We start from the raw sequence: 13,268 nt of genomic DNA, 5'->3' as shown, positions 1-13,268 counted from the left end.
GATGCACAGGAATGAAGAGCTTGGGTAATACATTAGATGCTGTAAAGCCATCAAAATCATGCTATCAGTTTACACAAATAACGATGGACAGGCATTAAAGAGTTTTAACTTTCTTGATTTAACTTTCCAGTGTCCTAAAATACACATCGAATTGATAATTTAGAACTATGTACAAACAGAACTAGTAAATTTTTGCTTGTTTGATGGAAAATTTTAAAATCTGGCTTTTCTCTACATACTGTGCAAATGGTTTAAGAAACCAGGAGCACTTTTAAACACAAAAAGAAAAATGGGAGCCCTTTTAGAGGATGGCATGATTTCCTTGTAAATCATTAGCAAATGACTAGCAATTCAGCTTGTACAGTTCTTAGGTAATGAACTTCATTCACAGTAAAGTAAAATATTAAAAAAGCATTAAAAGCCACCCCATCCATTTTACTCCAACTTTCAACTAATAAAACTATGCTTATTGATCAAAAAGGTATTTTGCATACCATTATAATATTTTTTCACAACTGTATATTTACATCTCTTCAACACAAGAAACACACACTGTCAGAAACACTGACCCACGCTGACAGCAGGCTACAGAATTTTGATCACTGTTTAACATATTTTTATTATTTGCACAGTAAAGCTACACACAGCAAGATAAATTATGTAATAACTAGTAAAAATACTCAAAAGGATAAAATGTCTGATAACATACGTTTACATAGCTTCTTTCTAATTACACAGCTTTTGCTTTAATATGAAAATAAATCTCTACAGAAGGAGCTGCATTAATTTATCACAGAATTTAAGTTTTAAATTTAGAAAGAATGAAGTGTAGACTGAAAAATACTCCCAGAACAACTACACTACCTGTCACAAAAGAAGAATCTGTACAGAAAATGACTACCTGTTACCTGCTATACTGATTGTTTGAGAGCATTTGCTGCCCTTTGTTTAGAGTAATTCTGTGGAAATAATGGAATACAGCCTGACAAAGACGTGTTGTTTGATGACAGGGAAGTAATTTAACATTTTTTGTTACTCAGTCACACATATAGAATTAGGGAATCAGTACTTACAATGATCCAAATGTACTGAAAGTTATCCTCAGTTCAGATATTTAGCTGCTAATTTGATTAATAAGATCAAGAATTCTAGATCTTCTGCTAAATGCACTGTTTTGTTGTGTATTTCCCTACGGAAGGTCTCAGTCTGACCATTCTTTGTGAAAATAAAATACCATAGAGCAACTACAGCAGTCTAGGTTTAGTTCAGGCTGTAGCAGTATATGGGGAAAGTAAATATTATTTATTATTTCACTTCAATATCTGAAAAAGATTTCAGAAAAAAATAAATAAAAATGTTTTCTATCAAATAACAGAAAGGCATTTGAAACATATGTTAAGATACATGTGCTCAAAATTAGCTCAAATACAGGACAGCAGGTGGCACTGGCAACATGCCAGTATTAAAACAGCTGTGTTGAACTGGTATAAAATTGATCATATTACATCTGTCTTATCTTTAATGTGAAGTTGTAAATGTACAGTGCATAAGCTCTTCTTTCATAACACTCTATCCTTTGGTGTAAGTGTTCTCTTTGATATTGCTATTTAGTGTAGTTTATTAAGGTAGTTACAGAGATGGAAGAACCATCGTCACAGGGATGTATCATGACAGGACAAGAGCCAACTGGCAATAACCGCTGCAGAAGAAATTCCATCTGCACGTAAGAAAAAAGCTTTTTCCCTTGAGAACAATGAACACTGGGAGAGGTTGCCCGCAGAACTGGTGGAATCCACCTCACTGGAATTATTTAGGTCTGGGCTTGACAGGGTCCTCAATAACTCAATCTGCAACCCTGCCTTTAATAAGAGGCTGGACCAGGTGATCTCCAGAAGTTCCTTCCAACCTAGATTGTTCTGTGACTCCGAATGGTTAGGCCACACAACACAGCACCATGCTGAGAAGCCTAGACACTGCTCCAAGCCAGCTATAACATACACATGGGCAGTACACATTCTTAACAGATACTACTGCAGCTAGGAATTAACACTATGCTGTTACAGCTTCCAGCTCCAGAGTTAGCTCATTTGGTGTTGCTTCAAACATGCTAATGTACCTCTGACTTTGAAAACACACTTCTGTTCTTTGCATGTCATTCAGCCATAGTAAAGAAAAGAAAAGCCATTCTTTATACAGGCCTCACAGAAACTAACCTGAGGGCCACAGCTGACATGCGAGCAGAAACTTGACACTCTTATGTTAATACTTACATTCTCTAACCCAAGAAGGACCAAGAGTGGGATTGTTGTCATTCCTCCTTGGATCCACTCTTCTAGAGAAACAGTGCCATCATGATCATAGTCAATTTCTTCCATCATTTCATGAAGGATCTACACAGTTTAATGAAAAATCTCATAAATTCCATATTCTAATATAGCAAGAAGACGTGTGCAGATCTTCAGTTCCCTCATCCGCATGCAAAAAGGAAAATATTATTTGTATTATTTGTACTAAAATGAGTACTGACAGTTCAGAAAATGAAGTGTCATATTCCTACTTACATTTATTATCAACTAAAGTTCCCAAACCAAGTTGTGTCCCCTTGTGTACTTACTATGTGCAATACAAATAAGAGGTAGTTACTTTTAAGAAATTTTCAGAGACAAACCAGTTGTGTTATAAATGTTAATTACTACATGCACTGAAGAAAAGCCTTAAGCAGCAAGAATGTTTCACATTTAATCAGAAAAAGACTCATAAAAGTGCTAATTGACAGTGTCATTGTGGAGCATAGACTATTATTATTTCTATCTTACTAATATACAGAATCACATGTTGACATGAAGTATCACAAAACGATTAAACGGTATCTCTAGCAACCTTAAAAACTTGTGATAAAATAGGTGCTTACTGGACTTAGTTCAGTAACATCCCATTCAAGGTATTCTGCTACATGCATCATTTGAGCAATGATATTTTCCAGCTCCTACAGATGAAAGAAAAAGAATTATAATATTTAATGCAATATTATAAAGACAAATTCTGCTGCAAGCAACTTATAATTCAAACATATTGCATTCAGTGACACTGCTTCATCAATGTTCCTAATGAAATGGCTTTACACTGGAAGTTGTCCACTCTTAGGTGAATCCGCTTCACAAGCAAAACATCAAGCATGGACCGCAAAGCATGCAGGGAGGTGAAATGCAGCCCCACAACCAAAGGACAGCCTCTGGGTTGAAAACAGTAATAGATTCTTCCTTCCTAGTTGTTCATTCAACCATTGGTTTCATGATCTGAATTCACCCTGTGATATAATGATGTAAGGTCCTTTAAATTCCACTCTAAAAAATTATTTTTTTACTGCAATTGTATAATTCACAACTTTCTAATGGAAATAAGGCATAAAGTAGACAGTATAAACTAATACAGAGATATTTTCTTACCATTACAGTGTTGTAATTTCCCTTGATCACGTATCACTAGTGCTTTTCCACATTCATATATACAATTTGGTTCATAAAATTGCTCAAATGCTTATCTAGAACCATGTGTATTTATTATGCACTAGTTATCCAATTAATATTTTGTATTGTCTAAAACTATGATACCGTATTTACTTTATACCTTTATGTAACTTAGCTTCCCTATTCCCCTATCACTTATGGGAATCACCTCCTCTTCTTTACCAATCCATTCTATGCTGTCTTACTTCAGGGAGATACAAAAGGGGGGGGGGGGGGGGGAAGGGGGGTGGAGAAAAAAGAAAGCTGCCAATAAAATACTTCTTTCTGTTAGCTAACAGAAAAAAATAGTTTAATTTTTTAAATGGTTGTTATATCTCTGATTTTCCTTCAAACATTTGGTTGGGCTACTCCTCAAAACTTTGTCTTTAATATTGTTCCTCTGTTCTAATAACAACATGGAAATTCTGACATCTCTCCACATACATCCACTGTGTGACTCTCACACTTTCCCCTTCTAATGAAATCTTTACAAATGGTGCTTTCATACACATCTCCCAGCAGCATACTAGAATTTTAGGAATCACATTAATGTGTCCCCTACAGTAATATGATTAAAAATCAGAAGACTGATTAGATAAAGTAAGATTCCATGATATCAGTGTCAGCATTTGAAAATTTATACAGCTGTAGAAGCAGCAGCTTAATGGAAAATAAAATTCAAGAGTTACTTTCAAAACGGGTGACTTTTTATTGACTATAGTTTATACTGCTTCTATTAATTAGGATAAATATAAACTTGATTTGGATTAATATAGTTTTGTATAGGTATGCCATTATGACATACTCTTACAATGCATTAAAATACATAAATAACATTACCGAACTATCCAGGTATCCATTCCCATCTGTATCATATAAGCGAAACATAACTAAAAAGGAAACAAAAAAGACAAGCAAACTCAGTTAGAAACCATAGTAACAATATTACTTCATTTAAAAAAAAAAAAAAAACAACAACAAAAAACCAACAAACCAAACCGAAACACAAACCAACCAAACCTGAGTTTCAAAGAAAGGACAAACATTAACATTTTCCTTTAATGATCACACTAACTATAGACCCACCAAACACTTTGTATTATGTGAGAGGTTCACTCAGTGACTACTCTGCCACAGTGCCTCCAATGAGACATATTAGCAGGACAGTGCAATTGCACCTTTTCCACATAATCACTCCAACAGCTAATTTGGTCTGTGAACTTAATTCAGGTTCCTCCTAGAGATGATTGGTATTCATGGTGAGTACCACCAAAAGGCCCTCCTCCGTCATCTCACCAAATATAGGGTAACACAATTGGTCAAGGAAACGTTGATAAGCCTGCTTAAGTTACAATGCTATCCTACTCCCCTGGTTGCAGATACCACTATTCAATAGTGACATTGCTTTAGAAATGCTTTCTGACCAACTAAATGAAACAGAAGATTATTATTTGAAGTATCTAATCAGCCAAATCCAACAACAAACATTCCTCACAGACTGCCAGCATGAATCCTCCCAGGACCAGACCTGCTTCATTAATTTGAAAATGTATTCCCAACATGTTGAGGAGCTACCCAGACAATAGCTTCATTTTGACAATATCCAGAAAGAATATATACTTTCAAGTTTGTATCATTACTTGATTCCAGCCACAAGAGTGGGTATGTCCACCATTACCAAGATATTTCAAAGCAGCTTACTCAGCTGATCATATACTGCATCAGATTGCAGAGCAGAAAGAAGCCTGAAGCTTTGGTAGGAATACTGTTAAAAGGCTAAAGATGAAAACCAGAAGCTTATGAATACCTCACTGTTTGTCCCTACTTTCTGGGACAGTTTGTCAGAGCTCTGAATTCTAAACACCATCCCCCTCAAAAGTGCTCATTTTTTTCCCCCTAGATCTACTTTCTAAGGAGTAAGAAGAGAGCCCATATACAGATGGTTCCAGGACACTGTAATGCCTTGACTGATAGGAAAACCCAAGCAATCTGCTTTACAAACTGTCTTATCAGATGCCTTTGGACACATAACATACGACTTGTTCAACAGTGAACAATCCCACCACATTGGATCCACAGCAAATGCTGTTACAGTCCAATAAATTCTGCAAGTGAAGCTTATCACAGTTTTCAGGAAACAATATAATGAGAAGTGAGAGGAAATTCTTAGCAATTAGAAAGTAAAGTTCAGAAAGAATTTGATTATTTTTGACTTACAGCAAAACCTATTTAACTGTTATATGGATTGGCTTGCTTCCCTTATATCCCCCATCTTATTCCCAAGTTAATCACCTAACTGTGGGGAAAAAAGGTAAGTACTATACCTCTCTACCACTTAAGCAATTTTTGCCACTATATCGCACTGCTCTTAAAGAGCTGTAATATAAGATTGAAGATATTTACTGGAGTACACTGTTTCCAGCTACAAAGGTCCATTAGTTACAGGCTAAGAAAACCTATAAAAATATCTTCCTTTGACTGTGAATTACATAGCAGAAATGTTTCAGTGTAAAACAACAGTTAATGCTAAAAGCCACCACAGATTGGTACTGTCCCTGCTAGTACGCCTTCTACCAAAGCTGATCAGAGCAAGACAGCTAATATTATCTGGCAAAGGTACCATTAAGCATTCAGTTTCCATAGGGATGAATCACTGAATCACTCAGTGATAAAGTTCAAATCATTTGGTTCTCCTTCCTTCTCCTCTGTGAGTGTAATGCACTGGTTGAAAGAATGTTCTAGAGTTATCATGAAAGCAAGTTTTAGCATCTCCCTGATCTTTACCCACTCCAGAGAAGTAGTGCTTACAACTGTTTTTTCCTTTAACATGAATCAGTAGTTCTAATCAGTCATTTAAAAACAGACATTAGCATAATTATAACTGTTTCACCTTTGTAGCAAACAAAGTCTCTCCAATTACATACATATTGGGTAGCGAAAAGGCTCAATCTGTGCTCTTGGCTAGACTCCGAAAAACTGCTACTGGTGTGGCATGCAATCTCTTTTCTATTCATACCCTGCTAAATATTCATGTTCTTGCTGATTTACGCACTCTAAGAGAAAAAACAACAACAAAATGATAAAAACAACTGAACAAAAGTTCTGATGCAAACTACGGAGCCCAAGTCAATCTTTTATACTTCTTTTCTCATACCCTTACCTGATAGCACTGACTAGCCACTTGATTTCTATTACTAGATTGCATACCTTTTGTAAATAATTAAAAATGTATTAAAAAAAAATAACCAAGATGAGATCAGTTGCTGCACTGCTATACTTTCATCTGCAACCTCTGGACTTCTAATCTTGCGTATGACAAAGGTGGCATCCCAGACATTCCAAAAGTTTGAAATTATCACCTTTTGAGAAGAAATTGGGGAATTCATTCTCAAAAACACATGCACAAACAAGTGCTGAATGCACTTTCTATTTTCATCAGCGCATGTACTTTGAAAACTGTAAGGCTTGTCACTCTTCACAGAAGCCTGAGTGTCCAGGAACTGCATAGCATAGCAAAAAGACAGACTGTAACTAATCATATTACTGCAAAAATACAAAAGAACAGTGTGGCATTCTTGAAGCTTCTATTGGTATGGAAAGAACAGAAGCAGAATAACCTCAAGAGAGTCTTCATAAGAGAAACTGGCAAAAAAAACCCACAGCTCATAATTCTTGGAGTTTCTATTCATAAGAGCGGAGAGAAGTTTGAGCACTTGTAAGTACATTATGTTTGTAAAGCTATGGTACCCACGGAGGTCTTATGCTCTCTCCACACCATTTATGTCTAGTGCCTTTCATACTGCCCCCCGGCATTTCTCCGAACAGTTCCACAAGAGATACATGCCTGGCATCCATGGTTATACTGATAAAAAACACATACAAATTGAGGAATGGGCTGTGCTGATAAAGCCTCATGTAAATGTGAGCTAAAATAACTTCTGCTGTTGGAAGGAACATTAAGGGAAGGAAAGTTGAGCTAAGAAACACCACTGTTCATTTCTTAGGAAGTACCCTGCATATTTATAAGAACTGAACAGTTTCCTCTAGGAAATACACTAGGAATACACTGCTAATAGGTTAGAGAATCCATTCATCTGCTGGAATATTTGTAAATCTATGAAAACCCATAGATCATATAGATCCAAAACCTAAATATTATTTCCTTTCATCCAGCTTGTATCAGATTTTATTTGAAAGCACCACTTCCATATTCTGCTTGTCTTGAATCTAGTTTCCAAACACTCTGCTATGATTCAGTGTTTCCATTTTTTGTCAACAGAAAAAAATTATGATTTGAGATTAATATTCATATTAAGTTGACAACTCCAGAATAAGCCACCCTTTCCTTTTTCACTCCACTGCTACTAATTTATATTTTACCTTACAGCCACAGGACCTACTGCTGTAAAATTATTTCAGACAAAGGGTTAAATTATACCATTAATTTATAAGGAGATTTCAACTAAAATAAAACGGGAATTCTGCATACTAATGGTAGAGTATAATCCAAAATTTAGATACTAAAAAATGACAATATGTGGTGTATTTCAACCCTGTATGACAAAGTAGATAATAAACCTATATAATAACGTGTCCTTAATTATATGTAGTAAATGCACATGAGCTTTAATATACAAAACATGTAAGTACTGTACATTTATTAGATCAGGCTCTCACTCCTGAATCATACAGATCATTCATAGCCTTTTGCCTATGCATTTAGCATTTCCAGTCGCTAAAGTCATCATTTGCTTCTCTCCCCCTTTTCATTGTACCAATTCCTGGCACCAGGGGAGGCAACTGATCTCCATTTCACGCTATGGTTTGTGAACAGAGCGCTTTAGAGCTCTGATAAGGCTTGCATAGCTTGCTGTGATGAAACAGTTATTATATTTTAAGTTGAATTCAATCCTAGGATCTTAGTTTTCCCTTGCTTGTGTTCTGAATGCTTTTCACCCATATATCCTCATATTTTAATAATATGATACCAAACTGGTATTACCAATTTTGGCGATGGCTCTTTATAATATTTGCTGAGGCAAAGCTGTCAGTGATCTTACAGTACAAAGTTGTCATTGTAAGAATAGAATGGAATAGAATATTTCAGTTGGAGGGGACCTACAATGATCATCTAGTCCCACTGTCTGACCACTTCAGGGTCGACCAAAAGTTAAAACATATTATTATGGACTTTGTCCAAATGCCTCTTAAAATACTGACAGGCATGGGGCATCGACCACCTCTCTAGCAAGCCTGTTCCAGTGTTTGACCACTCTCTCGGTAAACAAATGCTTCCTAATGTCCAGTCTAAATGTCCCACGGCATAGCTTTGAACCATTCCCATGCATCCTATTACTGGATACCAAAGAGAAGAGATCAGCAACTCCCTCTCACTTCCCCTCCTCAGGAACCTGTAGAGAGCAATGAGGTCGCCCCTCAGCCTCCTTTTCTCCAAACTAGACAAAGTCCTTAGCCGCTCCTCAGGACATTCTTTCTAGCCCTTTCACCAGCTTTGTTGCCCTCCTCTGGAGACACTCAAGGATCTGAACATCTTTCTTAAATTGTGGGGCCCAGAACTACCCACAGTACTCAAGGTGAGGCCGCACCAACACTGAAAACAGCAGGATAATCACCTCTTTTGACCGGCTGGTTATACCGTGTTTGATGCACCCCAGGATGCAGTTTGCCCTCTTGGGTGCCAGGGCACACTGCTGACTCATGCTGAGCCTGCTGTCGACCAGCACGCCCAGATCCCTTTCTGCAGGGCTGCTCTCCAGGGAGAGGACCTGGTACCTGGTGCAGAATTTTGACCTGTTAAATTTCATCCCATTAATCATTGCCCAATGCTCCAATCTATCTAGATCTCTCTGCAAGGCCTCTTGTCCCTCAAGAGAGTCAACAGCACCTCCCAGTTTGGTATCATCAGCAAACTTGCTAACGGTGTATTCAACTCCTGCATCCAGATCATTGATAAATATATTGAACAGGAGTGGCCCTAGAATTGAACCCTGAATAACTGGTGACCAGTCGCCAGCCAGATGTAGCCCCATTCACTACAACCCTTTGAGCTCTGCCGTTCAGCCAGTCCTTCACCCAGCGCACCGTGAACCCACCCATCCCACAGTTGGACAACTCGTCCAGAAGGATGCTGGTTAGTAAGCTAACTACAGGTAATGAAACATCAAGATACTTCAATAACATGCAGTCATGTAACCTTGTAATGAATTTCTCATTCCAGCAGATGAAGCTACTGTTTGCATTTCCTATCATATTGAGTATTTACTTCCCACAAAGTATTAGAACTGATCCCATAGTTCTTTTATAGACAGGCCAGCTACGGATATCAAAGTATATTTGTTGTCAATAAAGACTACATGATTGGATTGACTGTTTATCTACCTGGAAAACTGGCTTCTAAAATTCCGTAATGGGGAAACACATGATTTCTTTCTTTTTTTCCTCTAATTCCCAGATCAAACTCTTAGTTATTTTTTGAACAGGTAGAGGTGTTGGGCTTTAATGAATCAGGCCCCTAATTAAAAAAAAAAATCAAGTTATTTCTAACCTCCAGTGTCAAACATTCATTCTTGGTGGAGACTTGGATGATTCTTGGCTTTTTTATCACTAATATTAGAGAGTCCATGACCTATATTAACAAATATTTTTTGCTTGCATTAGCTTGTTTTCTACAGATTATTCACCACTTCAGTATATTTCTAAGCATCCTCAGTATATTTTGTTTTTTTCACAGCTCTGATATTAGTCAATAGACAATAGTATAGAAAGGATTATTTTAACTGCAGAATGTATGATCCTTATTCCCTATCTTAGCGTGTGCTAGACAGAAAGAATTCAGTTAAAATCTCATCAAATTAATATATTATAAAGAATAAAAGATCATTCATGCAATAAAGGCCACCTAGAATCAAATTTTTATAATGCAGCTACTCAAAACTCAGTCTTAAACTCCGAAAATTTAGAAACAGAATTTTTGACAACTTTTTTTTATTTCCCTGAAAAGAAATAAAAAAATAAAATTATCTTGAAAAAAAAAGAACGTACATTCTAGCTTGTCTTCAGGTCTTCCTCTTTCTAGCAGTGACAAATAGCAAACAATATCTTTCAGCTGTATCACGTCTGGTAAATGTAAGTTGGCAGGAGTAGGAGGTCGGGATGTAGAGGTACCTTTGTTAAGTCTCAGACCTGGAAATAACACATAGCCTTTGTTACTCTTAATATATGATATAAGCAGAAAATTAAAAACAGAACTCTTACATACATGCATCTTTGTTTTATTTGAATCTCAGATGACTTCTTAATTTAAATATAAATGTGAAGTTTTAAACAATTCATGTTTATAGTTTATCCAGCAAAGGCAGAATTAAAATGATAGTGAGGTTTTAAAATATTATACCAACAAAACAAATTATTGTAAAAAAAATAAATCAGTATGGGAATGGCACAACTCTCTTTTTCATTTTTGTTGATCTGATGTCATTTGACTACAAACAATTTGGTGAAAAACTTTATTCTACTACATTACATGTTAATTTAAGTATTAAAACAATCCCTGCCCAATGCTGCATCCACTTCCTTGTGCTTGTAGAAACGTCGTCTAACTTATAGATTGACACTAGCTACACCAATTGAAGATGTTTTAGTGTCAACAAAAACTCTGATAATAGCCAAAAGTGTAGTCTTCCCAAAAACATAGATGTGTGTCATAGCAACACATATTTAAAATATGGAAGCCTTGGCCACAGAATACTATGAAAATAAACATAGAATTTAAATAATAGTCATAATAATTGCTCAAATGCTGTGATCTAGTATAACACCTGGAATACAAGTTTCAACATTGCCAAACTTTTTGTTTCAAGAGAACATTAGTATGACTGGTCCTGATGATATTACTGAAATCTGCAGGAACAAATAAATAGAGGGAAAAAGGAGAAGGACAGGAGTACACAGAGAAAGCAATAAAAAAAACTTTCTTTACAAGTTTGTTACATTTCCCACTGATCTTAGTTATGTTAGAGATGAATCTTCACAAAATTATTTATTGTCCTTAAATATTTTCTATAATTAATTCAGAACAGATTCGTCACTGCATACATAACCTGCATATGTAATTTCTCTCATCCATTTGTCTTGGACAAGTTAATTACTGTAACAAATAGAAACGGAATTCTGGTGGGTTTCCCCCCCAACCCCATTTTTATCTTGAAAATTTTCATTAGAATCTGAAAACATTGTCAAAGGTCTACTGAGGTACATATGTTAGAACAAAAAATATTTTTCAGTAAATAAGAGCATATTGGTATGCAGAAAATATATCTTTGAATCAAGTTCATGTCCATGGTTTCAGGTAGATCATAAACACTGAAAGCAAATATTTAAATGAATAAAAAGATTTAACAGGGCAATGTTCTACTAAATGAGCTTGCGTGTCAGTAAGTGCCCTTAAAATTAAGACAGTATAAAATGTTAATCAATTAAGATGCCAGCTTTAGTCACACAATTTACACAAATAGTTCACATTCCAGTCTTATGTGAATCCTATGCACAGAATAAAAGGTATTACAAAACTTGGGCTAATACATCTCAAAAATGTCTAGTTCTGAATTCCACTGAAATCCAAATGAAAAAGCATACAAATTTTAAGGTATCTTTTAGCTTATCATCAGCTACAAGGTACAGGTTAAAGTATTACCTCTTAATCAGAGGTGGGAGAGGGGTGGCTGCAATGTGCTAACTTACAGATGACTTACAGTGCTTCTGCTTACCTGGCATCTGTTTCCATCTCTCTTCAGACACCTTAACTGAAAACACAATTTATAAACAGACATGAGTGGACCAAGAGACACTAAGTAAAAAAACAGACACATATCAGGGAGATTTATGAACTCTGCTACTTTCCTTGTGATTTTCTCTAGCTCTGATGTACCTTTCCATAACATTCCAGAAGAATGTTAAATGTTTCTGACAAATTTATTTCCCAGTATGGTCATTTTTTTCACTATTGGTAACATTTAAAAATTACTAGATATCCTAAAATGAAGCCTTCCATAATTTTCATTTGTACATTAAAATATCAATGCACACTTTTTCCCCTTTAAATGCTACAAATTTTAAAGGTGTAACATTTAGTTTAAATCTCATGCAATTGAATTACAATATGAACAGCATATTTTCAGGCACAAATAACCAATAATTCTTGCATGAGGTGAACTGAATTCTCTCTCTGAAGATGCTTTGGATATAATGATTTATCAAACAGTCCTTCTGGTATTACACTAAATACATATGGAAGACTACTAAACTGGTCTCACGTTACATTATTTCTAAAGTACTTACTAATAGAAAAAGACGAAAATTAACTACAAACTGGGAAAAGTGAGTGAAGGAAAAAAAAATTTTAGAAGGTAGCATGAGAGTGAGAAACTTAGCATACAGTTTAAACAACAACAACTATTTATTATTATTAATCAGAGAGAATCATAGCAAAAGTGAAGAAAGCTGAGCACAGCTTATACTAGGCAGACTTTAGCTATAAATCTGACAAGGACCTAAAAACAGCTGTTATCATTTCTACATATGAAGTGTCAGAACCATAGAAATACAACACCAGAATGATAAAAGACTCTTTTTTTTAATAGTACTCAGACAACATATGTAAAAACACAGCATAATAAATTAATATGCACCACTAAATGGCAGCTGCTATTGGAGTTTCAGGCAAAAAGTGTTAAGTGTAAAAGA

At 35.7% G+C, this 13,268-nt stretch overlaps 1 protein-coding gene across 4 annotated transcripts in view; it reads right to left on the bottom strand.

The window, feature by feature from the left end:
* The window catches only part of DGKB (diacylglycerol kinase beta), a 365,173-nt gene that overhangs the window by 259,952 nt on the left and 91,953 nt on the right, over positions 1-13,268 (bottom strand). For all 4 annotated transcript variants that reach the window (XM_075143655.1, XM_075143653.1, XM_075143652.1 and 1 more), the window contains 5 exons: positions 12,293-12,328; positions 10,569-10,709; positions 4,347-4,396; positions 2,912-2,986; positions 2,271-2,390 (listed from right to left, as the gene is read on the bottom strand). In XM_075143655.1, coding sequence (XP_074999756.1) covers positions 2,271-2,390; positions 2,912-2,986; positions 4,347-4,396; positions 10,569-10,709; positions 12,293-12,328 — 422 coding nt within the window. The remainder of the gene's footprint in view (positions 1-2,270; positions 2,391-2,911; positions 2,987-4,346; positions 4,397-10,568; positions 10,710-12,292; positions 12,329-13,268) is intronic.

The sequence above is a fragment of the Calonectris borealis genome, chromosome 2 (assembly GCF_964195595.1).
Source record: "Calonectris borealis chromosome 2, bCalBor7.hap1.2, whole genome shotgun sequence".
NCBI classification, from domain to species: domain Eukaryota; kingdom Metazoa; phylum Chordata; class Aves; order Procellariiformes; family Procellariidae; genus Calonectris; species Calonectris borealis.
Note: the sequence above shows the minus strand (reverse complement) of the source record. Positions and strands in the feature narration are given on the sequence as shown.